A 26,310-nucleotide genomic window follows, 5' to 3' on the forward strand; every position below is an offset into this window, starting at 1 on the left:
CGCCCTCACTCCAAGAACAATATATTTGTGGTTTATTTCCATCTGTATTGTGAAAATCCGAATGATCCTTCTACCTCTATATTCTCCTTCATTTTATAAAATGAGCATTTTCAATGTTACTTGAATCCCAAGCACATTAAAGGTTTGTCCCATCTTTTGCTATTCCCAAACAAAATATCGTCTGTGAATGACCACATTTCAGTTGCCAAATTCCATGCTCCATGTCCTTCAAATCCTCAACCAATGGGTAGCCCTTAAGGAAGACCAACTGGATGTGATGCCAAAAGCCTAAATCTTACCAATGTGACCCAATACACCTTTTCTATTCTCCCTCTCTTTTTATTGATCAAGAGGTGTACAACCTCACTACTACTTGTAATGATATTATGTCTGAAACCATAACTTTGTTTACCCCTTCAGACAAAAAATACTGAAGAACAAAAAATCAGCACCATGTTATTCCAGGGAGCTCAATAAAGAAAATAATACAACAACACACAAAATAAAGTGCCAACCTTGTTCACAGCCATTCGAGAAAAACATGTATTTGCATGGAGAATCTATAAGAAACTTACCTCCATTTTACATTTGCTGCCATGTAACACCAAATTGATTTCGCCTAAAACTGTCCAAAGAGCATTTTGAAATAGTAAGTTCTGCTACCCTACTGATCCCTCATCCACCTGAGTTGTTGAGGACCCAGACCACAAATGTGAATACGTTGGCTGACTTTTTGACATAAAGATCTGTATTTCTAACTGCATGGTGACCTTCTTAAAGACTCAATCATTGGCTCATGATTACTAATGATAGGAGAAGGTTTCCTCTTGAGACAGTGTCACTCCCTTAGTGTAGACTCTGGTAATCGTACAAAACGGGTGACTCCTCATCACTTAAAACATAATCCTTGCAAAACTAGATTTCTTCTCATGTGACCCTCCTCGCTCGTTCACTCCTGTCTAAAACTGGTTTGATGCTACCAACAGACTATAAGCCATCAGTGATAGCTCCACATTCTTTAGTTTCATTCTTGTCAACTGTATCAATCTTCACAGAAACATTAACTGCATGGCCAGAAACACTCAGCACCAGCTAAGGAATGTATGGAATAGTACCCTTCACCCCTGTTAGAACCCTAGTCCTCTACAGACTCAATTATGCTAACTCAATTTTGGCAGGAATTGCCCATATCCACCTTGCATTCATGAAGCAGCATTTAATGCAACAGCCTAATTAGATTGGGCAGCTAACAGTTTGACCATTTCACTCGGAATTCACTTTTCTAGGATGACTTCCCATTGACGGTATATTGATCTCTTTTCTTGCCAACCTTAGTTCACAAACTCCTCCATTCCGCTCCTTTCTTCACTACCTGGCCAGGAAATCGAAAGGGATCTCACTCTCTCCGTAGCCCCGATAAACTGTTTCTGGAAACACCAGACTTCAACAGAAAAAACATAACCTCAGCCAATCATTCTCTGACTGTTCACCCACAGTCTGGATCTCCACCCCTCTCTCCATCTGCAGCATTGCATTTTGTCCCTCTTTCAAGAACCCCTGCTTCTCACTCAGTACCAGCTCTCCTTCAGGGTTTTCATGATACTTAGTTTTGTCACATTCTAGGTCTCCCTGATTTGTCTCTTTCAATAGATGCATTTGAAGAATGCCTCCTGTGGCACAAAGCTCAAGAATTTGAACATCTGATACCTTTTGTGCATTTATTGTACCAAGACTAGCTGTATGGAAATGTGATGCCTCAAGCTGGAGGCACATGGTTTTAAAAAGTTTCTCTGAATTGTCTTCTCATTGATGTACCACAGCCTTCAATAGACTAGACAGGCCTCGAGTGGGCCGGTTGGGATGCTTTGAGCGGCAGAATGCTCCTCGCTTAATACTGTCTACAGCAATCATGCACTGTGTATATGTAGCTGTGAGAGGACAGCATTTGCTCCCTAGTGGCACTGTAAAAATAAGGGAAAAGAACAAAATTGTTTAAAAAAATTATTTTAATGTTAACGATACAAATAAAGAGGAAAGTTATCACATGCATCAAATCATCCCTAAAAGCCAGAGGCAAATGTTCCTCTTCCTCTTCATTCTCACCTCTGTGTTTTTTTAAGTATATTCTGTGTTTTTGTGAAGGCTAAGTTGCTTTAGCAGAGCAAGAGCTCTCGGTCAAGGGTTCCTGATCACATTAATCGAAAACAAAGACAGAGAACTAGGTTTGCTTATATTTATATACTAGCAGCCCGACCCGACGTTGTCCGGGTATGAATTGCTGCCGGCCAGTAGTATATTGTTTTGTAGGATTTAGTTTAGATAGTGATCCAGCGCCCCTAAAGAAATTCTGTCTCAAACTACACCACTCTCTACCTAATACTCACCATTATATATAAAACTCTCACAAGGCCTATAGAAACCGAGACAGAAATTGAGCAACTGAATCATGTGGCCTAATTAATCAAACTATCTAATTTGTATACACATTTGATATATAACTGCAGTAAGCAATCTTTAACCATGGTAAAATAACGGAAACATTTAATTAAGCCACTTTGGCCAATGAATCAACTGATGGTAATGACTAAATAAATCAAGACCAGCTTGACATTTAAAGTCTTTTTATTTTTAAAGTTAGAGCATATGAAAGAAATATTTTATTAACTTTATTTATTTCAAAGCAAAAGCATCTTTATTAGAATTAATTTCTTTTATTCAGCTTTTAATTAAACATTGGCACATTAGTCTGGCATTTCAAAATTTCTCAAAATGCATAAAACAAAGCAAACATTTTAAGAATCCTAATTCCCTAAGTTTAGCTCTCTGACCTGAAAAGGAAAAGACATTCAAGTTAGGTCATCTTACGTGTGCCAAGAAATCGGACAGCACTTCGCCCTCAGGAACAAGACAGCCCCGTTCCTTTCAAGGGGCCAAGTTTTTATACCTTTCTAACTCACTGATCTAAACTAAAAGTAATTCTTCAGAGACTTCCAGCAACCTTATTGGATGACAACTGTCGGACCGCATTAGGTCATTGAATTTTCGACCAAGTCCGGGGCACATCATAAGCCCCATTGTTCATAGATTCACCATCACCCAGCTTCCTCAGAAGTGCTACAATTAGGAACATTTCATTGCCGCTTCCTCAGCTTGGCAGAAATCTCAAATCCTGTCCCTGTCCTTGGAAAGGACCATCAGAGCTCGACTTCGCTTGTCATTGCACAGTAACATTTTTCTTTCGATGAACACATCTACGTGGCAGAACTTTTCCACTTTATTTTTCTCTGTGCTCAGCTCTTTCACAACAGGTTTTCGGTCCCCCTTCTAAAGCTCTAGGCCGTAAGCCTTTTTCACGGGCTAGTATTTAAACAAATACAAAACAATAATTAATTCAGGTAATGAAAGTCATTCTGTTTCCCACCCACCATTGCTAATGTTAACCCATTAATTTATGTTGCCTAGCAGAAAGCACAAAGAAAAGCGGCGTTTTTAAATCTACCATTCTTGATAAAGTCCAGCGGGATTTTCCATGTGTCTGAAAAAGATAAAAAGAGACAACATAGACGAAAGCACATATAAAATAAGCACATGCCATTAATTAATCAGCCGCATTAATGTTGACAAAGACAATAGGACAAACAAAACGAAGTTGGTAAATTATTTTAAAACATACTTGCAGATGCAACATAAAGCACATAATGTTAATCCCGTGTATTGGTGTATGCGTTTTTACTCTAGATTGATTTAGTAAAAAAAATCATGCAAAAACCTATTAATACGATTAATCAAATTATGGAAGATTAACTTCACGAGCCAGAATAAAATTATTTCTGAAACTCGCTCCATCAATAGCATTTCTTATCTGTGACAGGCCTGTGAAACGCTCCGATTCAAAGTGCACTGCTGATGCACTTAAGAGTGCGCGTTCAGTAGTGTGTAAACTTGAGTTTCCCTACTTTATTTTTCCTTGCAATATTATATAGCGCAAACTCGACAACATGGCATGAGCACAATTTACATTACAGAAGAAAACATTCATTTGTGGTAGGCACGGGGAGACAAAGCGGTTTGCCTGGAATCACAGGATGTTGAGCTGATGCCGAGATTCGAACGTAGCTCCCCAGCTCTAAAGTTCGCAATTCTAGTCAATACTTGTGGTGGGAGGTGTGTCTAAAATTGTATGTCAGTGCTGGCCATCAATGAGAGAGACCTGTGCATTTTTCAAATGGGTGGTGAAAAAATATGAGTATGTTGCTGGAGATGTGGGCCGCCATGCCACCAATTTACTTACCGGGGGAGGGTAAACACCCATTATTCCGCAACTTTCTTTCCGCATACCATCACGCCGCATACTTTCATTACGAAAGTACCATGACTCCGCAATGCCATTATAATGCATGGCATTACATATTATATGCTTTTACCACGCATACATTTACAATGAAATTCGTTGTAAATGCATGAATGGTAAAAGCATGTTTTAAAAAAATGTTTGGATAAGGTAAGTATGGGTATATGGGTATATGTTTTGGGGTACTGAGGTATATGTTTTGGGGTGTTTGGGTATTTTAAGGGTTCAGATATAGTTTTGGGTTATGGGGTACAGGGGTAGTTTTAGGGTTTAGGGATAGGTATGGGTTTTGGGGTACAGGGGTATTTTTAGGGTTCAGGGCTAGGTTTGGGTTTTGTGGTATAGGGGTATTTTTAGGGTTCAGGGCTAGGTTTGGGTTTTGGGGTACAGGGGTATTTTAGGGTTCAGGGGTAGGCTTGGGTTTTGGGGTACAGGGGTACAGGGGTATTTTAAGGGTTCAGGGCTAAGTTTGGGTTTTGGGGTACAGGGGTATATTAGGGTTCGGGGTAGGTTTGGGTTTTGGGGTACAGTGGTATTTTTAGGGTTCAGGGCTAGGTTTGGGTTTTGGGGTACAGGGATATTTTTAGGGTTCAGGTGTAGGTTTGGGTTTTGAGGTACAGGGGTATTTATAGGGTTCAGGGCTAGGTTTGGGTTTTGGGGTACAGGGGTATTTTTAGGGTTTAGGGATAGGTTTGGGTTTTGGGGTACATGGTATATTTATAGGGTTAAGATGGGTTAGTGTTTAAGGGTGTTGAGGTATTTTAAGGAGTAAGGGTGGGTTATGATTATGGGGTGCAGGGGTATTTAAAGGGAGCAGGGTGGGATTAGCACAAGATATGAGACATGGCATGAAGGGCGGAACGTACCACACGCCCCCAGCGTTTGTCACGCTCCAGCACACTCCCACAGCACAACGCAGACACGCCCACAAGGGACTACTTTGCTGGTACGGTTCTTTTACCTTTTAAATGTATATGGTGGGCGTCTGCATAGCCTATGTCCTTCTGGTGCAACTGCCCTTTCCAACGCTATATTGGGTGTTGTGATTGGTGCTGTGGTTCCTGAGATTACCCGCCTCAACGGTTTGGGCTCTCTCTTTATTATATTAGGATAGATTGAAACTAAAGAATGCATCTGACTGGTGGATCACATATGTGCAGTGATTGGTCTGACTTCTTGAAAATTAATCTGTTGTTTCGTGATGTAGGACAAGCCTAATGATGAGTATGAAACATAGGAGTTTCTGTGGGGAAAAGTTATCACTTGTCAAGTGTATAATTGTCAATGCACCCTCTAAAGTTGATATAGTGATTTTATATACCAAATGTTTTGCATAATTTAAGGATGTACACACCATTCATCACATGCAGGATAATGGCGTCAGAAGACAAGGATGCCCAGGAAGATGAGATGCTGGCCCTGAGTCATATTTATGGAGATGATGAGTTTCAGGGATCACCGCATATCCAGAGCGGACAGATAAAAGTGTGCATAGAGTTGCCGAAGGACTTCAGAATATTTGTTAGTGGTGAGACAATTTTCTATTGTCAGCATTGGACTAGTTATGCTGTAGGTGCTCAGGACAATACTAAACGTTTTGGCGCTCTGCTTTATCTTATTTATCTATCTATATAAAAACAAATGTATGTCTGTCTGTCTGTTTGTCCTTTATGCATTGCTACACCATTCATCCGATCGCCATGAAACTTTGGGAAGTTGTTGAGTACACTCCCGCGAATATGAATGTTGTACACATTGTGAGGGCGAATGTAAACAAAAAGAAAATGAGAAGAGAGTATAACAAATAAGAGCATTACCGTAGCCATAGTCCTAAAAACAAATCGATGAGTTTGCTACAATCTGCTATCACGCCAGGCAGCAACTGGTGCCCCGGTCTTCAACCCCACTTCTCTTAATTTTTTACCCTTAAGTTCATACAGAGCCGCCTCTATATTGTGTATTCCCAATAGTCTAGACAACCACATTTGAAAGGTTGGGGCCTCAGTGTCTTTCCAAGCTGCTGAAATTAAAATTCTAAGTATGGCTGTGGAGATAAAAATTAAAGCTTCAGTCTCAATATTTAATTTCAATTTGCTTTGGCATCCTATAATCATGAGTGTAGGAGACAGGGTTATCTGAGCATCCAGCAGCCTCGCCCAGAATGATTCAATCTCTGTTTTAATTGATTCAAGTTTCTCACAGTCATAGAACATATGGGTAATATCGGCTGGTCCTTTGCAGCATCTAGGGCAGTTGCTGCTCTCCCTCTTGCCCCAATCATAGAGCTTGGAGGAGGTGTAATAGAGATTAAATAATGTTTTGAAGTGCTGAGCTCTTAAATTGGAGGAGCATAGGAATCGTTTGTCCATTACAAGGGCTCTGTCCAGGTCAATGTCCGGGTCCTCCAATTTTAAAGCCCAGGCTGCCTCAGGTTTGTCCATATCGTCCTGGGATTCCTCCAAGAAGAGCCTATACACTCCGTTGATTGTAGGTTCACCCCCCTTCAGATAATCCAGTATTTTACACCTCTCCCTCAAGATGATACGGGACCTTATTGATCTGATTGTGCTGACCACCTGAGCATATTTATGATCTTGACTGCCCTGGAGGGAGTGCCTTTGTCTTAATTCTTCTAGAGTTATACACTCATCCCTGACCATGACTTGCACCCAGTGTCAAGATACCCTGTCGCTCCCAGTGTCTCCAGAACCCATCTTTACTTAGGTTAGGAAAGAGGGCCGAGTTCCAGAGAGGGGTGTGGTGATTGTATTTAGAGATTCCCAATACTTTCTGAGCTGCTACCCAGAACCCCCATATCCCTTCGAGTGTCTTAAATCTAGACTTGTTATAATATCTTCTTTCTGGTCTCCTTAATAATACCCCAATAGCCTCGCTACCGAGCTGTAATTCAGAGATAGATGGGATCACATCTTGTCTAATCGGGGGGTTTGTACTGTTTCCCCCTGGGTCGAATAATATAGCCATCTGCGTAAGAAGACAAGACCAATGGTAGTATCTAAGATTTGGCATTCCCAAGCCCCCCCTTTCCTGAGGCAAAAACATATATTTCATAGATCTTCTAACTTTTCCATACTGCCACAGGAAATTCATGAAGATGGATTCTATTTCTTTTATAATTTTCCCCTCTATTTTAAATGGGATCGACCGGAATTTATATAGGACCTTGGGGAACATAGTCATTTTGATGACATTGGCACGACCTATTATTGAAAGTTGTAATGTATCCATTCTTTTTAGATTTTCCCTCATGGAGTTCATAAGAGGAATGAAGTTATCTCTAATTATCAATTCCGGCTGTGCATTGATCGTTATCCCCAAGTAAACCACGGAATCAACGAATCTGGAAACTGATTTATTTACATTCTTGGAACAGAGGACCTGAGTCTTACCCACATTTACGCGATAACCCGATTGACCACCAAATTTGCTCGTAATGCCCACCACTTCACGCATAGCAGCGCCGGGATCAGTAGTAATAACGGCCAAATCATCGGCCTACGCCAAGATTTTTGTTTGGAATCCCTTCGTGACTACCAGTGTGATTGCTCTGTTATTAATTATTTGGCGTATTAGAGGATCAATATACAGTGCAAATAGAATGGGTGAGCAAGGGCATCCCTGCCTTGTCCCCCTCATGATGAAGATCTTATCCGAGCTCTCGGCCATCATTTGAATTTTCGCGACTGGGGTAACATACATAGCCTGAATAGCCTTCATAAAGCTCGGTCCAAACCCCCTTTCAGAGAGCGTGCTCCAAAGAAATTCCCATCTAACGCGATCAAAAACTTTCTCCGCGTCTAGGAGGATCATTGCGACCCCTCCCTCCCCGGCAGCATGTATATCAAACAACATGATAGCTCGTCTAATATGATCGGTAGTTCCCCTACCAGGGATGAAACCATGCTGCCAGGGAGAGACCAGGGTTCCAATGATCCGTCCCAAGAGGGTTGCCAGGATCTTCACGCATAATTTATTGTCCGTGTTTATTAGGGATATGGGTCTATAGGATCCTGGATTTTCCATGGGCTTGCCCTTTTTATGAAACACCACTATATTGGTGTTCATCCATGACTCAGGGATTAAGCCTGTATTTATAATCCCGTTGAAAAGGTCTAACAAAAGTGTAGATGTTTCTTCGAATAAGTATTTATAAAGCTCCATTGGTAGACTGTCGGGGCCAGCAGCCTTCCCTGCTGCTAATTCTTGTATGGCCCTCATAATCTTTTGAATACTGAAATTGTCAGCGAATTTGCAAGCATTGTCGACAGTTATGCCCCCCAAACGGAAATCGATTGGTCGATCTACATCTGAAGCACGAAAGAAAAAGGCATTACAAGCTTCAGAAACAGACGAGCAACGGGAAGCAAGATTAGAAGCTGTTCGAACACAAACTGCAGAAGCACGTTCCTCTCAAACGAACGAGCAACGACAATCAAGATTGGAAGCCGATCGAGTATGCACTGCTCAAGCCCATTCTTCTCAAACGAACGAGCAACGACGCACTGTTCAAGCCCACTCGAATGAAACATGAGATCAATGAGAATTAAGATTGGAATTCGATCAAGTACGCACTGCTCAAGCCACACTTTCAAATGTTTTCCTTATTAAAATGAAAACATTTCAATAAAAATGACACAATGTAAATTGAATGTTATCATAACGAGTTTCCTTGAATTTCCTTTCTTCTGAGATCGCAGCAACGTGCGACGGGTAAGCTAGTATGTCATAAATTCTACACTCACATTGATCAAATTCTTCTTTATGAGCAGAGCCAAAAAAATAAAAACAATGCTAGCCTTGAGTCATACATACAACCCCTCTCATGGCTTGGTGGTGAAACTTTTTGTGTACAGCCATCACACCCAGAAGCAGCTCTTGCCCCGGTGAGGGGGTTTGTTGAGCTTGAGAATCAGCTGGGCCCATAAACAGAGAAAATAGATTTACAGTGACTAATGATCAACCAGAAGAAAGGTAATGCTGTGCTGTACTTTGATACTGTGACACTGTATCGGTGCCTACGTACAGTGAGGTGTATGCAGCCTTCATGTCTATGTAATTGATCCTTTCCTCAAGATGCAGTTTAGAATCCAAGTGCTGTCAGTTGTTGTGAGTACACCTTGGTGCCAAGCAGTCTTCACTGGTGGCAATATGAAATGGGGGACACCATTCCGAAACACGAGGACAGCCATTGCACATCCCGGCATCCTCATTGTGAGGCCATTCGTGCCCTTCATTAAAGTAAAAGGAGTGTCTTTCAGATAGAGGCAAGCAGCAGATATGTGAATTTACATACGTTTTTAACCCGTGTGAGGCAGTGACATAATACACTTCCAGATTACATATAGTTATACATTTTCAAAAATATATGAATCATAAAACAGCAATAATGGGGCCCAAAATTGAGCCAGCCACATACTGACATTTACATAGCTTCGAATACATGTGAAACAGAAAGAGCTTTATGGTAGCTAAGATATATATACAGCCTGTCAATTCAGTTCAATTCATCTTTATTCGTTTTTTAGAAAAATTCATAAAAGAGAGTACAACACGATCACTTCGAATGCAATGCAAGAATATCCAGTACAAAATGTAAATAATAAAACTTAAAAAATGCATAAACTACCACAAATTAAAAACAGTCCACATAATTATTCTAAATGGTTAGACATTTTTGTTTTTCACAATCAAAAAGAAAGAGCATACTGCAAAATCAATGATTCATGCCCTAGGTCCACAGAGAGGCATTTAGTTACACTGGGCAAAAAGTGATAAAATAGTAGCTCATGAAAATGACATAAAATATATAAGTTTAAAAACTGCTCAGGCCATACACTAAAAGCATAGAAAAGACCCCTAAATCGTCTCTCCGTTGATTTTCTGCATCTTGCCGCCGCTTTACTTTAAAAATACAACACACTCTGAAACAGACATCAAGGCTATTTAAGAGCTGGAGATAAAGTCACGCGTGTCAATATTTCTGAATGTCAAGGTGCTTTAAAATTGGCTTCATGTAAAATAGGAAAAGGGATCTAAAATTATTATTTTTTTTAATAAAATGCAACAGGGTTTCAGAAGACAACCCGTCACAAGGGCAGGCTGATACGCAAACATCTAGTTGATTTGAGGCTTCCAAAAAACTCAGAAGTTTCCATACTGTGCCAGCCCTGAAACGGAAAATTAGTGATCTCACCCGTCGTCAGATGATAAAGGATAAATAAAACCAGCACCTCAGGCTTGTATACAAAGCATGATATCCTTAACTGAGCTTTTATTGGACTCTGAACACAATCTATTAGAATAACAGAATTTTTTAAATCTAGACTTAACCATAATTTTATCAGACTGAAGTAGAGTTGTGGGTGTGTAAGACTTGTCAGGCAAACCTAGTTCACAAAAGGACATATCTCAACCAAGATATAGAAAGGCCCCTGTCTAATGTGAGACAATCTAGAATGATATCCCTATTTAGGGTGGCTCAACATTAGTTCAATGCAAAAAAGCAAAAAAACAGTTAGAAGAAGGGTCCAAGGGTAAGTTTAACGGCCCAAACTAGATACATACCCCAAAGTAACATACTCATAACACAATTAGTATCTAGGGGTCAACATACCATGTCAATCACTGTGGATATAAACCTCAACATAATACAAACAGAGTGGTAAAAACCCAAAATGCAACGAAGTGTGACATATGATTGCTGAGTGTAAGCTCAAGGGCATGGGTAAATATTCCCATCAGTAGCCGTCCTGTACCAACCCATTTAACATCATTTGGGTTCTCCTTGCCCAGGAGACGAGTCAACACAACATAGCCTACTGGTGTTCTTAAGACTATGTGTAGTTCTCAAAGTCTGTGTCGTCAAGAAAGAGTGGTATTAGTATCAATATAGATGGATTTTATGGCTACTGGGTAGGCAGTGTAAACAAAATTAGTGAATAAAGTGAATTAAGTTAAAATTGGATCAACTGGGTAGATTATACATTTTAATGGTATCGCTCAGTTGTCCAAAACTAAAAAAATACATATAAAGTGTGAAAATACAGATTTAACAAAATATCTGTGAGAAATAGGTCGACATGTTTCAGCATAAAAGAAGAATAGTTCTAAATGCTTTCTTCAGGACCAGATGATAACTACTGCTTATGAAGTGAAAGGTTAAATCAATATCACCTGCTATTTTCAAATATCATACTCCACCACATACTATTTCCGTATCATGTTGTTGACACGACACCCACAGGAAAGACATGAAAAAGACAGAAAAGAGATGACACTATTATGTCATATTCCAAACACATTTTATAAATAGTGTATCACTGTGAGTATCACTATACGCAATAGTCAATGATGTTTTACATTGATCTATCATTGTAGGCACTCACCCATTTGTAGTGATGATAGCGCTTCACCCCACCTGGAAGCAGCTCAGGTTAAGAGGAGCACCGCTCTAAAGTCAAAATTAAAAACAGAGAGACAAACCATTTACCCCAAATCAGAGAATGAGTTGAAGAACTTAAGACTGCAAGCTGTAAATTGGCTATTAGAGTGGACGAGGTATCAAACAGAATCATATTGTTTCATAATGTCACCCGTGTGAAACTATTGATAGAAACCAATTGAAACGGTTTCTTATTTGTTTGTAGTCTAAATCAACCATGCAATCGTTGTACTCATACTAAATTCGTTTGTGTTGGCTGGGTTAAAAGTTATGTGCAAGTGACACACGTAAGCTATATTTAATTAGCTTCTTGTGAAAGGCAGTATACGGAGGACCTACCTGTCCTCCGTACGTAGGTCCTCATAACCTGGTTCTGTTGACACAATCAAATGCTGTGGATAGGCCAATAAAGGCGAAGTACAGTGGGCAATGTGTAGCAATGGCACAGTTGCCCACAATCGGGTGGACATTCAGGCACGGTGGGAGGCAGATCCTTCTCATACCTGGCTGCTAAAACATGGAACTCACTCCCTGCTTACCTTCGCCTTACCCAGAACCACCTAGCTTTCAGAAAGCAACTTAAAACGTGGATATTTGACAAGTAATCCTCCTCCCCTTCCTAAGCGCCTTGAAACCCTCTGGGTATGTAGTGCGCTATATAAATTCTTTGACTTGACTTGACTTGACCATACCCAGTCCCAAACAGAAACCATATTGGTGGGAACACAGAGCGTTATTCTGATTTGCCCAGCTTCTCAAACGATTGAAAATCACCCTTCCTACAATCTTAACAGTGCTACCTAAAAGAGAGATTGAGCCATAACATTTGGGTGATCTCCGATCCCTTTAAAAAAAAAATAGAAACTATAATGGAAACCACCAAAGAGCACTGGATCTTACTACACTAGGAGTTAGTAAAACATTGGTGATCATTAGTCCCCTTAGATCAATGTTACATTTAATACGGTCCATGGGTACCCCATCTAGCTGTTGGGCTTTGCCACAGAGACTTTGCCTTAAAGCTTTTGTCGCTTCCTGTAAACTAACAAAAAATGGGGAGGGGAGTTGCTCAATTTATCCCAAAGGAGATTAATTCCCCAAGCTCTTATCTTCTGTGATATAAAATATGATGCTAAAATACTTAAGTCATTAGAAACCAGAAACACTGCAAGACAAAAAGGGATTTACCCGAGCATCTCATTGCCTGATCCTGTTCACCATATCCCAAAACATTTTGCTGCTGTTCCTTGAAACTGCGGATTCCAAAAGGGTGCAATCCCTTTTTTACAAGACCTCCTTTTAAAAAAGAAAATGTTTGTCCTCATTCGCCTCAGACCCCACTGAACATACGAGCCATCCGTACCAGAGCCCGATGTTGGAAGAGACGTAGGCTGTTGATTTGGGGCCCAGGGAAGTGCCCTGCCTACAGGATACCAATGAGAGGCTCGTATGTCACTCAACCCCGAGTAAAGGGGGGAGGGGTCACTGTTCCAATCGGCCCTTGTGAACCTGGCGACTATTATCGTTGGCCTATCGGAGGAACTGGAAATGTACAACATACTCAGAAGAGTACAAAGGAGGCATAATCATAGGACCCACAAATTATTTTAGGGGTGATTCAATTATTGATTAAATGCTTGGTTAAATGAAATAAGATTACATTAAAATAAGGGGACGCCTAACAGTCACACCCGACTAAGCCACAGACCACTTTAGCAAAAATTCCCAGAATGCTGTCTTTTTCCTGTCCAGAGTTCTAGACAAATCCATCTTGGATGTCTCAAACAATGAGGCCAACCAGTCACAATGCAAGGGGGGTGTGGGATCTACCCATCTTTTACATATTTCCTCCTAGCTAACAGTTTAGCATAAAATAGGAAGGATCTATCTGAACCTGTAATTTCATTAGCTAAACCAAAAATGATCAAGGCCAAATGTATTTGTATTGGGAAGCCTAAAATTTCTCCCACAGAATTTCCTACACCTTTCCAAAAATCTGCTATAGCCGGGCAGTCCTTAAACATATGTACATCTGAGGCACTCACCAAACCGCATTTTCTACAGCTGATTGGAGGCTCCCTAGACATTTTAGTCAGCTTCAATGGAGATAAGTAGGCCCTATGTACAGTGAACAGGTGGTTCCTCTTAAGCCTGGCTAGTTTTTGCAGTGGCAAACAAGGTCTTAAATGAGGACTGCCATAAAGATTCCCACTGTTCATTTGCTAAGGAATCCCCCCACAATTCTTCAGCCAATTTAAATTCTCCATCAACGGCCTCCTCCATGGTCCAGTCCAGAAGGAAACCTCCTTCCTCCCAGTCGGTCTTGCTGCTAACTGATGTTCCAAGATGTTGCCTCTACCTATGGGGTTTTCAGGGTTTGGGCCCAAGTCTGTAGCTGAATGTATGTAAACCTAGAAAGACCCACCCCCCACACCTTCAAACGAGCAGCTCTAAGAGCTATAATGCCAGCATATCCTTCAAGCACTCTGGTGTGTCTGGAGAGTCCAGAGAGGGGCCAAACTAGAGAAGTAATGAGACCGATAAGGCGCTTAAGACTGGCCCACGTTCTAGCCATTGCCTGGAGAACTTTAAGCTTGACCTTTTTAAGAATTTCGGTTCTCCAAATTTAAACAGAAAACCCTCCTCTGATAGGCTAGCACCCTTTAGCATTGCAGAGAACATGGTCCCCAACCCTGTGCTTGCTGGAGTTTTTAATGGCATCCTGGAATGAGACAGCTGGAAAGCCCATGCATAATATTGCAAGTCCGGTAAGGCAAGTCCATCCTTCTCCCTTCTACGCCCCTGCTTCTTCCAGGCGATTCTAGTGGACCTATATGCCCAGAAAAAAGAGTTGATGGCCTACTGGAGCTTGCAAATAGCCGTTTGTCCAAATGCAGGGGGATAGAATTGAAAAGGAAAGTTTTCTTGGGGAGCACCACCATCTTAACCAAATTGATCCTCCAAAGAATGGTTGAAGGGAGAGGGGCGGAGGATTTCATCAGTTTCTGGCACTCCCTTAAGACATCCTCTAGATTAACCCCTGCAATCTTGGCAATGTCCTGAACTATTCTGACCCCCAGATACCGCATACTACGCTTGGTCTGATGCTAGCACCCCATGAGATTCCAGGTCATAACCTCAGTTTTTTTGGCATCGACCTCATAACCAGATACCTGCCCGAAGTCGTGTGCCAACCTGATCACAGCAGGGAAGGTCGTAGGAAGGTCCGCAGAGAGAATCAAAATATCATCTGCATACAGGGCCACCTTCCTCTCCCAAGCCCCATGCTGAAATGGCAAAATACTTGGCTCCTCTCTCAGCCGCTGAGCAAAAGGCTTGATGTACAGGCCGAAGAGAAGAAGAGAAAGAGGGCAGCCCTACCTGATCCCTCTGGTGATCTTACAAGGTCTGGTCAGGATGCCATTAACCAGAAGTCTGGCTGACGGATCTTGATAGATCAACTGGATAGTTCAACAGAACTTCCTACCCAAATTAAATTTCTCCATGATTGCCGACAGGTAAGCCCAATTGACCCTGTTGAAGGCCTTAGTGGCATCGAGTGTCATGGCAGCGAGAAGAAGTGAATGAGTGGAGGCGTTTTCTATTGTACCTATGAAATCATAGGTGAGGTCGGATAAGTTCCTACCTTTAACAAGCCCCTTCTGATCAGAATGAAGCATTTCGCCAGCAACAGTGCCCAGCCTGGCCACCAGGATTCCTGCAAAGATTTTATAATCTGCGTTCAACAGCGAGATGGACCTATAAGACCCACAACTCGCTGACTTCTTACAAATCAGGATGACTGTGGCTTCACCCCAAGAACCTGGAAGCTTAAAAGCATCAGATAAGATGTCATTAAATAGTAGGGTCAAAGCCGGAACTATCGCCTTGCCCAGAGATCTATAGAGATCTGTTGGCAGCCCATTGGGCCCTGCGGCTTTCCCTCTTTTGCAGGCAAGAATAGCCTTTTCACCTCTTCCTGCAAGATATCCTGCTCTAGATCTTCCTGCTGCATAGAGCTCAGGGGGTGAGCGTGGTCCCGCCCAACCACTCCATAGCTTCACCTTATCCACAATGCAGTCTTCTTGGTTCAGATCCTGGAAGAAATAAAAAAAGCACCTCCTATCTCTTCATCCCAGGACAGACCAGTTACCCCATCAGCGCCATCAATTTGTTTAATCTGGTTACGCAGCCTGTCAGACTTAGCCTTCCATGCCAAAAGCTTACCTGCCCCATACCCGTACTCGAAATGGGCAAGCTTGCTTGCCTTCCATCTACTCATGATCCTAGTTTGGAGAATGGTGTCCAACTGCTCCCTTAACTTACTAAGTTTGGCCCGATTATCTTGCGGGCCCCTTCAAACTGACCGCATAATTCAGGTCCAACTCTACTGCCTTCATATCTGCCTCCGTAAGGGACACCTCCCCTCTGTATTGTCTACTCCTAACTCACCTTACTCATGATGAGTCCCCTTAGAAAAGCCTTTAGGGAGTCCCAAACCACTGCAGTCATGGCCGAGCCTAGATTGACCTTCAGAAACCATTCAGTCTTATGGGACCATCTCATCCGGCTCAAAAAGTAAAGTTCGAACGAAAGCCCATACTCTGGGATACTGAGCCTGCACCAGGTCCAAGTCCATCGATATCCCTGAATGATCAGACAGATGAGGAGTCAGGTATCCAATGTCCTTGACCTGGCCCCTCAGACATTGGCCGTCCAGAATATAGCCAATTCTCGACTTATGGCCATATTTACCATTGCAGTATGGGACTCCTAACTGATGGCCCGATCTTTCCCTCCAGATATCGCAGAGGCCGGGTCCGCCATCATAGACTGCAGGTACATCTGGGACCCAGAAGAAACCCTAGCTCTGCTATTTGCCGACTTGTCCAGTTTAGTATGCAGGACAATATTGAAGTCCCCAGCCATAATAACCGGGTCTGGGTAGTCTAGGAGATGCAAAAAAATTGTTTTAAGAGAGGAAGGATCATCTTGGTTTGGGCCGTAATAGCTGACCAAGGTGAGCAGAAAGCCAGTGACGATCACCTTCAAAATTACCCACCTACCACATGGATCAGCCAGAAAGTCTACGACACAGGCATTAGCTTGTTTTTTAAACAGTATAGCGACGCCCATTATATTGGCAGTTTGATTTGAACAGATGAAAAAGTCCACCCATTTTTGATTTTTGAGTATCTCGTGACCTCTTCCTTGGGGAGATGAGTTTCCTGGAGGATGAGGACCTGCGCAGCAGAGTCTTTTTGGTGTTGCAAAAGTTTTGCCCTTCTGGACTTCATGTGCATGTTATTAACATTCCAGGACAGGAACTGAATTATTTTCATGTGGGTTTAAGCCCAAGATCCCTGACACGGTTAAAACACCGAAGGAACCAGCACCAGACCAATCGTGACCCAGCCGCGGCCGATTGAATGGACACTAAGGTGAATGAGGAATGTTTTTGTTGTATGCCCCTGTGCTTCCCACCCAACCCCCCCCCTCTTCCCAACCATCCTCTCCCAGGAAAACACCCCCATTTTCCTGGACAGATGTAGTCCAAATGCGCCTCCCGAAGCAACCCACTCCGACCCTTTGTGTGTAAATTAGAAAAAGAGAAAAGAAGTTTGAGCCACACTTAGAAAAGGAAACCCCAAAATAAGTGACTATATAGTTATCTCAATCATGTCATATCATATCTGAGCAGAGAGAGGGGAGAGAATTTAGAGATCAACTAAAGTGGACTGTCCTGAGCGGACATAAGTGCATAATCCAAGTATGGATTCACCCCCGGGTATGGATTCACCCGTTAAGGATCCCCTTTCCCCATGGCATCCAGCAGCTTGTCCGCCTACTGCACTGATGTAACATTATGCATTTTGTTCTTGTGCATAGTTTTCAGAGTTGCTGGAAATTTAAGCTAAGCCACGGCACCAATTTTTTAAAGTCATCCAGCTTCCTGCCCAATTCCCATTGTCTATTGAGGGTAACTCTGGCGAGGTCAGAGCGAATTTCAAAAGAGAAGTCCCTAACCTTCAATGATTTTGCCTTTAAGGCCATATTGAGTATCTTCTCCTTTAGGGAGTATGAATGAAAGTTCACGACGATTTTCCTAGGTTTTAGTCCCTATGGATTCTCTGGATGCCGCTACTCAGAACCTCTTCTGATTCTTCAAACTGCAAAGATTCTTTCAGCAGTGCGTCCATGTAATACTTGAGGTCAGCCGCTTCACTCCCCTTGGGGCCATTCAGAATACGCAGTTTTCCCCTTCGAGAGTTGTTCTCCAACATCTTTAACCTATCACGAAGGACCACCTCCTCCCTCTTGAGGGTCTGAAAATCAGCTTTTGCAGCCTCAAGATGATCTTTTAACTCTCCGACCGAAGTCTCCAAAGTCTCGGTTCTTGTATTTATAAGATCCACCTTTCTCACCAACGACTCAAAGTAGTTCCTAATTTCTCCCTGATTGGTTGCAGATACAGAGAACCCCTTTTTAAAGTCCTCCGATAGCGTGGAGAAAAGAACCTCCAAAGAAGCCTCTGAGGGCCCCCTTGCTTCATAATCCTTGGAGCCTTTATCTACCCCACCGTCGTACACAGCTTCTGGCCCTTTAGGGGACCCTTGAGGTGCCAAGGCCATCTGCCCATCGCAGTTTTCCGGTTCATCTGGAGCCCCCATTATACAACTCTTGCTAAGGAAAGTTGGAGTTGAGGCCGGAGGCAGGGAGCCTCCAGCGGCCTCCATACAATCCGGAGCTGGTTTTAAAGCCAGTTGCCCTGCTGACCCCATTCTGAGGGCCTCTCCTGCTTCACAACGTCCAGTACAGCCGGTTGTACTTGGAAGTATGACCTCAATGAAGGGATGATCCTAACTTATAGTCAAGGGAATTACTTTTGGCCCTTCCTGCCTTAATGCTCCTGCCTTTGACCTCATACCACTGAAAGGCAGAGCTGCTGGTGACCGTATCAACGCTGAGGGTGCCCCTGATTAACTGACTCTTGCCACTGCTCCCCCTGCCAGTCTCCTTGAGGGACTGTTTGGTCCCCCCCCCCCGATTTTGGTTTAGTTGGCCCCAGGGTCAGCCCCCCATGCTTTTTGCCCTTTTTAATTCCCTTAGCAAAAGGAGCGATAGTAGGTCTTACCTGGAGTAATGGGCTAGCCCGCACCTCCTGGGCCCCCTGTACCTGCTTCTGCTGCTGAAACCGCGCAGATGGCGCCAAAGCTATGCTGCTGGTTGGAACCAGCTCCTCCTGAATCTCCTCGTCGACAGTGTCCGTCTCTGGAGCGTCGAGGGGTCAACAGATGCTGACACTGCCGCTACTGACCAGGAGGAGTCCACAAGCTGCTGCTCTGCCGCCCCCTGAGCTCCAGGGCAGCCTCCTACCACTGAGTCGGACGGGGAGAATCCACAACCATCGTAGCTCCAACGCACATCCTCAGCCAAAGCAACCAAGCCCCCGGGGAGGGGGCAAGCCTGTCACTGCAATCAAGCGGACTTCAGGAAGGTAAGATGGGTCTCTTTAGAGACACAAAAACATCAATGAATGGGGCGCGGGTGCTCTGGGCACAAGCATCAGCTCAGCTAGCAGCCACCACGTTCTCCCCACAAGACCTCCTTCTGATGGTTCAATATACTTTTATAGTGCTTCTTAGCTGCCCATATCTCTGGAAGATCTTTTGGGGCAGTAGATGTCTCCTTTCTCAACCGGCTGTTAGCCGCAGAGCAATGCTTGTCAAACCCTTGAACATGCCAGCTTGGCTTCAGTAAATGCTTCCTAATATTTGAACATAGATGTTCACAATGTGCTAACAGAACATCACCACTCTCTTCTGCCAGGCAGCAAAATGTCACCTGATGATTCCCTAGAAGCAAACCAAGAGTGGTTGTTGGTTCGTTTAATAACCAAACAAATCTGAGGCCATCATTGGAATGCTGGCTGATCGCTATAAAGGCAGCTGGGGTTTTACCTTTGAGCGCCGGGAAATGCCCTACAACGGTTAGTGCATTATGACCCCCCTACTCTGTCTCTTTAATGTAGCCCTGTGAGAACCACGATGAAAAAGACATAGTTGCAAATATATCATCAATAACTGAAGCTTGTCCCCACCCTCTGAGAGAGGCCAGAGATGGTCCATCACTTTTAAACATACAAACTATATCAACGAGATCAAATGCAGCAAGGTAAGAGCTTAACTCCTTCCCTCTAAAGTCAGGCAGGCCATAATATACGACTTGGTCCACAATCTCTTGCTCCTCATGATTAGCTGCTAGTTTAGCGTTAAAATCCCCACAGAGGAGGTAATTCGGTTGAGAACAAATCCCCACCCCAATTGGCTTTAACCACATCAGCGTGGCGCAGATTCATGCGCTGTGCTGAACGTTCTAATGAGCCAACGGGCTCATGACGGAACGTTTCCGTCATGAGCACAGGCCAACCGACACTCATGACGTAACCGTTCCGTCAATAGCATCGAAGGGGTTAAAAGGCTTAAAACAGAAAATAAGTATGTAAAATAAGTGAGTACAGAATTTGTAAAATTATTATTATAAAATGTTATCCAATTAGAAATAAAAAAGAACTTTAATGTGCACCGCTTGAAAGACAGGACTCCAAGTGTCTACGCCCAAGACCTCTACAATAAGATTTAAAAAGACCCAACTAGAGAGACCGCCCTTAGCTGTACCCCGAACAGAAGGTGTTGCAGGACAAGAATACCAGGCAAAACCAGGGCACGAAATATAGGAGTAGAAGCCCAGATTTACTGTAATGCCACAAAATCATATATAGCAATTAATCCAAGCCAGGCTTGATTTATTATCTTATCCTTAAGACCAGCAATGTCCGGCCCAGCAATGAGAGTGGGCAAAAAAAATATGCAGGCTCTGAGCAAAGACCCTTCGACAGGACATCATTTGTCTCCGAATTATCAACCGGAGATTCTCCCTGCGAAGGGGAAGAACCTTTTGAACACATATTCTGTGGACTGTAACCCTTCGCCAAAACACTGTTACTTTCAGTTATGTTAGTGGGGGAAGGCGATGAGAGGGCATCAGAAGGTCAATCAACATTAGCTAAAACTTCTAAACTATTTGCTACTGCTGCACCGAATTGATCCGCATTGAGAGAATGAACGATATGAGCAGGACCAAGGGGGCGGCGGTTCCATGGAGGTCCGACCACCATAGTTGTAATACGGCAGTCAGACCAATGGTGTGGCGGTCCCTGGGGACTGGCACCGCACCTCCACCACGGGCTCGGCGTTCCCATGGACCTCTGAACTCGTAATCATGCCCTAAGCAATTAGATTGTGCACTATTTTAGCTACTAAAATAATTGAAAAAGATGAATGAATCTGCATTCAACTCAAACTGGGACTCCTATTTCACATAGGTAAACTGGAGGAAATATATTTATCTGCATATTTTTGAACGATAAAACAGGCGAAATCTTACTTTCATGTGTTGCCATGGTCCAAGTACAATTTGTCCCCATTGCATATTACACAACTAAATGTTGTGTTGGCTTTCCACTATATTTGTCTGCATGTATTCATGCTGTACATCACATACTTTGCAGAGTCTCTGGGTATTCTTACTGTTCATCTTCATGTTTATCAGCCTAGCCATTTGAGTATGTTTCTGATTTTGTGTGAGGTAACACTACATTGGAGTTGTGAAGATGTTCACTATGCAAGGCCGGTTCTAGGATTTTTGGAGCCCTGGGCGAAGGGGAATGTGCGCAGCCCCTCATCCTCAGCCACCTACAAGCACATCTTTTACAGCACCTATCAGGCTGAAGATGTGAGAATTGCTTGGGGGTGAGAGTTAAAACTGTGTGGATGCTAAAGTGCTGACAATGGGCTTCCGCAGTGTCTTTGAATGGGCAAGAACTGGGACAAGAGGAAGATCTCCTCCCCTAGGCCTACCCATACCTTCCCTGAGAGAACCAGGTAGAGGGGCCCCCTCCCATGAGCCCAATAGCAAAGAGACACCTTTATTTCAATTGGATCAGCAGGGGTACATGAGGATCTGTGGTGTGTTGCAATTGTTCGGGCCCCATGCTGGAAGGCTGAGTGGGAGGCTCTGGGCAGTTGCCCACGCTGCCCATGCCTAGCGCCAGCCCTGTCACTATGGTATAGTGATACATATTGGAAAAGCTTGATTATAAATTTGGAAACATTTACAATGTTTGCTGTACTTAAATATTATATTGACTAGTATTGTCTAGTTATTGATGATAGATTGTGGCACAATAATATTTTTAGTAACAAGTAATCAATGTTACTCTGGAGCCTAAAAACATTACTTAATTTTCCAAACTTTTCTCCCTACAGGAAATGATGCTAAAAATCCTCTTACGGGTGACTTTGGAGTTTGCTTTTTGCCTCCAGTTGTACTGACCTTTGAACTCCCAGCACATTACCCATCAGCCTCTGCTCCAGTGTTTCGGCTCAGTTGCAAATGGCTCACACCAGTCCAGGTTTGACTGAAAACATGTTTAATTTTAAATAATTTTCCAAACAATCAAACTTAATGTCAAACACTAGAATGTTGTTTGCTTGCTGCTTTTCGATGGGGGCTACTGAACAGGGGCTTCAAGGTATAGCTCTGCCTCCTGCAAGCCAGCACTTACTGCCCCTAGCCTCTCCCACCAACTGATAATTATATAACTTAGCAATGCTCATGACAAGACGACTTTGGTGTTTTCATGGACACTGGCAATGTGCAGGCCAGCCTTCCCGAAGTCTCCTGGCTTGAGGAGTCGGAGGTCATTGAGGATGCTGAGCCTGAAGCACGGTCAATTCGTTTAAAAACACAGCCTGATGTAGGGGGGTGTCTGGATTGCGCCTGTGTGAGGGGTGTAATTCAAGTAGGATACTCAAAAACGTTCACAAGGCATTTTATTCAACAGACATATTACGGTTGACTCAGGCAGCACAGTAAATCTGCTAAAATGAGCCTGCCAGGCTCACTGCAGTGAATCCATGAGGCCAGTGAGGAGCCCCATATAGCAGAAAGGACAGAATCCCAGCCAACCACTGCCCCAGAACTGATGGGACTGTGCTTCTAATCTATCAAAAAGCTGCGAGAGGGCTTGTGGTTGGACTTTCTCTTTTTTAGGTCTCGCCTGGCAAAAGCAGCACATTTATTTATTTTATTTTTTATTTATTTAGAAGTTTTCTATAGCGCTAACAAGACCCGAAGGTATCAGAGCGCTTCACAGTAGAGGACAAGAAAAAGAGAACAGCATGAGACAAACCCAATAAAAGCAATCGGCGAGAGACAATTTGGGAAGAAGAAAAGTTCGGACAGCAGGGCTTCTTGGTGCTGGATTCAACAGTACCGCAAGGATTCTGGGGTGTTTGTAGCTCCAAGTTATCCACAACCAAGGGAGCGGATAAGGCACAAGGATTTAAGTTGGCTCTTGAATTCTGCATAGGACGGTAGAGTTCTGATGTGCGGGGGGGTGGCGTTCCATATTTTGGGGGCATTTCCTGAGAAAGAGCAGTCCGCAGTTCTCTTTCTTCTGGTTTTTGGTAGGATGAGCAGCAGGGAGTTAGAGCTTCTCAGATTTCTGGCTTGGCCTGCTTTTTTGAGCTTGTTAGCCAGGTATTCCGGTTTGCCGGTGTGGAGGGCCTTGTGGGTTAGGCAGGCCGTTCTGAAGGTACTTCGCATTTCCGCAGGGAGCCATTCGAGTTCTTTGAGTGCCGGGGAGATGTGGTCATATTTTTTGCAGCCTGTGATCATTCTTGCTGCCGCGTGTAGTGTTGTTTTTAGTGGTGCCAGGTGCGATTTGGGGATGCCTGTTAGGATTGAGTTCCCATAGTCCAGTCTTGATAAAACTAGAGATTGCGTGGCTAGTTTGAGGTCCTTGTTGGGAATGTAAGGTTTAATTTTGTTCAAAAGTCTGAGGTTGAAGAATGCGCTTTTTGCTGAGTTCTTGATGTGGTTTGTCAGGGTTAGTTTGGGGTCTAGGGTGAAGCCCAGGGATTTAACAGAGTCGGCTAGCGTGAGGTTACCTTTGAGAGCATCGATCGACTTTAGCCACTCGGTGATTTGAGGGTTATCTTCTTTGTTTGAGATGAGGAGTGTTTCTGTCTTGTCGGGGTTGAGTTTCAGGTGATTCTTTGTCAGCCAGTCTTGAACTTCACTTAGGACATCATTGAGTCTGTGGATGTCTTTGAGAGAGGAGGTTTCCAGGTAAATCTGCGTGTCATCCGCTTAGAGGTGGAAGTGGATGTTGGCGTTCCTGAGTAGCTTGGCGAGTGGTTCCATGTAGATGTTAAAGAGCTGGGGGGAGAGCACTGATCCTTGAGGGACACCCTTGTTGACTTGCTGGGTATCGGAGGTGAAGTTCTTGATTTTTATTAATTGCGAACGGTTATGTAAAAAGGAGGAAAACCACTTGAGAACTACTTCGCCAAGGCCGGCTCTTTCTTGAAGAGTCCTGATGAGGAGCTTGTGGTCCACCGTGTCGAACGCTGCTGAGAGATCAAGGAGTATGAGGAGGCAGCACTTGTCAGCGTCAAGAGATCCATGGATGTCGTCTATGATATTCATCATCGCGGTTTCAGTGCTGCGGCCTTGTCTGAAGCCAGATTGGAGGGAGTCCAGGAGGTTGATGTTTTCCAGATGTTGCGTCAGTTGCAGGAGTACACAACGTTCAAGTGTCTTCGCGAGTAGAGGGAGGTTGGATATCGGTCTGAAATTGTTCAAGTCAGTTGAGTCGAGACCGGGTTTTTTCAGAAGAGGAGTGACTTGTCCCCTTTTTAGACAATCGGGGACCACACCGCTTTGTAAGGAGCTGTTTATGATTCTTCCCCAGATGGGCGCTAAGGTAAGCTTCATTTTTTTTATTAACGATGGGGGAATGGGGTCTGAAATGTGTGCTGAAGGTTTGGAAGTCGAAATCAACTTGATTATCTCAGTTTCTTGGACGGGGCGAAAGCTTAGCCAGGTGGAGGGAAAGGAGTCGGGTGGGAGTGCCACTGCGGAGGCCGAGTAGCTCTTCTGGAGGTGTGGGTTGTTGATGTCTAGAGATAGTTCGATTTTTAGGACTTTATCGTTGAAGAAGTTGGCAAAGTTGTCACAGAGTTCTTTGGAAGCCTGTAAGGTTGAGGGCAGGGGCTTTGTTGTTTGTTGTCTGATTATGTTGTAGAGTTCTTTGGGTCTGTTTTTGGATTTGACCAATGCCTCGCGGAAGAAGCTGGATTTCTTGTTTTTGATATGGTTGTTGTACTTCCTACGGGCTGATTTTAGTTGAAGGAGGAGAATGGCGGTTGGGTTGTTTCTCCACTTTCTTTCTTTGGTTCTCAGGTTTCTTCTTTCTGCGTTGAGGTCCGCCGTGAACCAGGTTCTGGATGGAGTGGCTCGGGTTCTTTTGAGCCTTAGAGGAGCTAGATTGTCAAGTATGGAGACTACCCCCGAGTTATAGTGGTCGACGAGGTCATTGGTCGAGAGGTGCATTGTGTTATTTGGAAGAAGTGCGCTTAGTTGACCTTCCAAGATGACTTGGGGTACTTGGGAGAGGTTTCTCGCCCATTTCGGGGGGTCTTGCGGAGGTTTAAGCGAGACGATGGGGTGATTGATGTGGAATAAGATCATGTGGTGATCTGACCAGTCAACTGGTACTATGTGGTTGACCGTGATAGAATTTTTATGGGCAATGATGGCATCCAGTTTGGCTCCTTTGTAGTGAGTCTCCTCGGTACAGTGTTGGGTGAGGTTGTTCTCATCAAGGAGGCTAGATAGCGATTTGATTAGAGGGTTTTGGGTCTCATTCCATCGGATGTTCAGATCACCAAGAATTAAGTTTTTGGAGTCGCCAAGTGTGTCTTGTGCAATCAGGTTTGATAGTTGTTCTCCAAACTCATTATTTCTGCCCGGGGGGTGATAGAGTAGGTGGCACCGTAGAGAGTCGTTGTCTTTTGTCTTGATGACGGTGGATAGGCATTCAAAGGAGTCATACTCGAAGGAGGAGGTTTCTGTGATGCTCCAGCTGTCCTTGTGGATGATAACGACCCCACCTCCTCGTTGTTTGGTCCCATCTCCTCGTTGTTTACTTCTATCTTTGGAGATGAGGGAGAAGCCGGGTGGAACCAGCATGTCTAGGCAGGGAGGGGATGTCGTATTAAGCCAAGTCTCCGTGAGGAACGCAACGTCGATGTCATGTGTGAGGATGGCTTCAGCTAAGTCCGTTGCGTGTAGTGAGGCCGATCTGCAGTTGATTAGGAGGCAGTTGGTGAATTTCTCCTGATTACTGGTGGTTCCCTCTTTAGTCTCTCTAGGGATGGCGGTGAGGACTGGTGATCTCTGTGTTTTGACGATGGGTAGGTCTTTCCGGTGACCTGTGATGACTTGGATTTTGGATTTGGGTGACTCCGTAGTGGAGGAGTCGTAGGTGGCGGCTAGTAAGGCTGCTTCCCTGTCTGACATCGGAGCTTCTGATCTAAGCGGCCTAGCGGTCGGGTGATTTGAGCCCGCTGGAGTGGGAGAAGAAATA

The 26,310-nt window shown here is 43.8% G+C and overlaps 1 protein-coding gene across 2 annotated transcripts in view; it reads left to right on the plus strand.

The window, feature by feature from the left end:
* LOC147703096 (E3 ubiquitin-protein ligase RNF14-like) overlaps positions 1-26,310 on the plus strand; it is a 187,330-nt gene that overhangs the window by 8,980 nt on the left and 152,040 nt on the right. The window contains exons 2-3 of one of the 2 annotated variants that reach the window (XM_086931633.1): positions 5,722-5,879; positions 22,142-22,287. In XM_086931633.1, the coding sequence (XP_086787759.1) occupies positions 5,726-5,879; positions 22,142-22,287 (300 nt within the window). In that variant the 5' untranslated portion in view covers positions 5,722-5,725. Of the gene's footprint in view, positions 1-5,720; positions 5,880-22,141; positions 22,288-26,310 lie in introns of those variants that run through there. The other variant, XM_086931634.1, reaches the window with a different exon arrangement.

This window comes from Lissotriton vulgaris, chromosome 7 (genome assembly GCF_964263255.1).
Source record: "Lissotriton vulgaris chromosome 7, aLisVul1.2, whole genome shotgun sequence".
NCBI lineage: Eukaryota > Metazoa > Chordata > Amphibia > Caudata > Salamandridae > Lissotriton > Lissotriton vulgaris.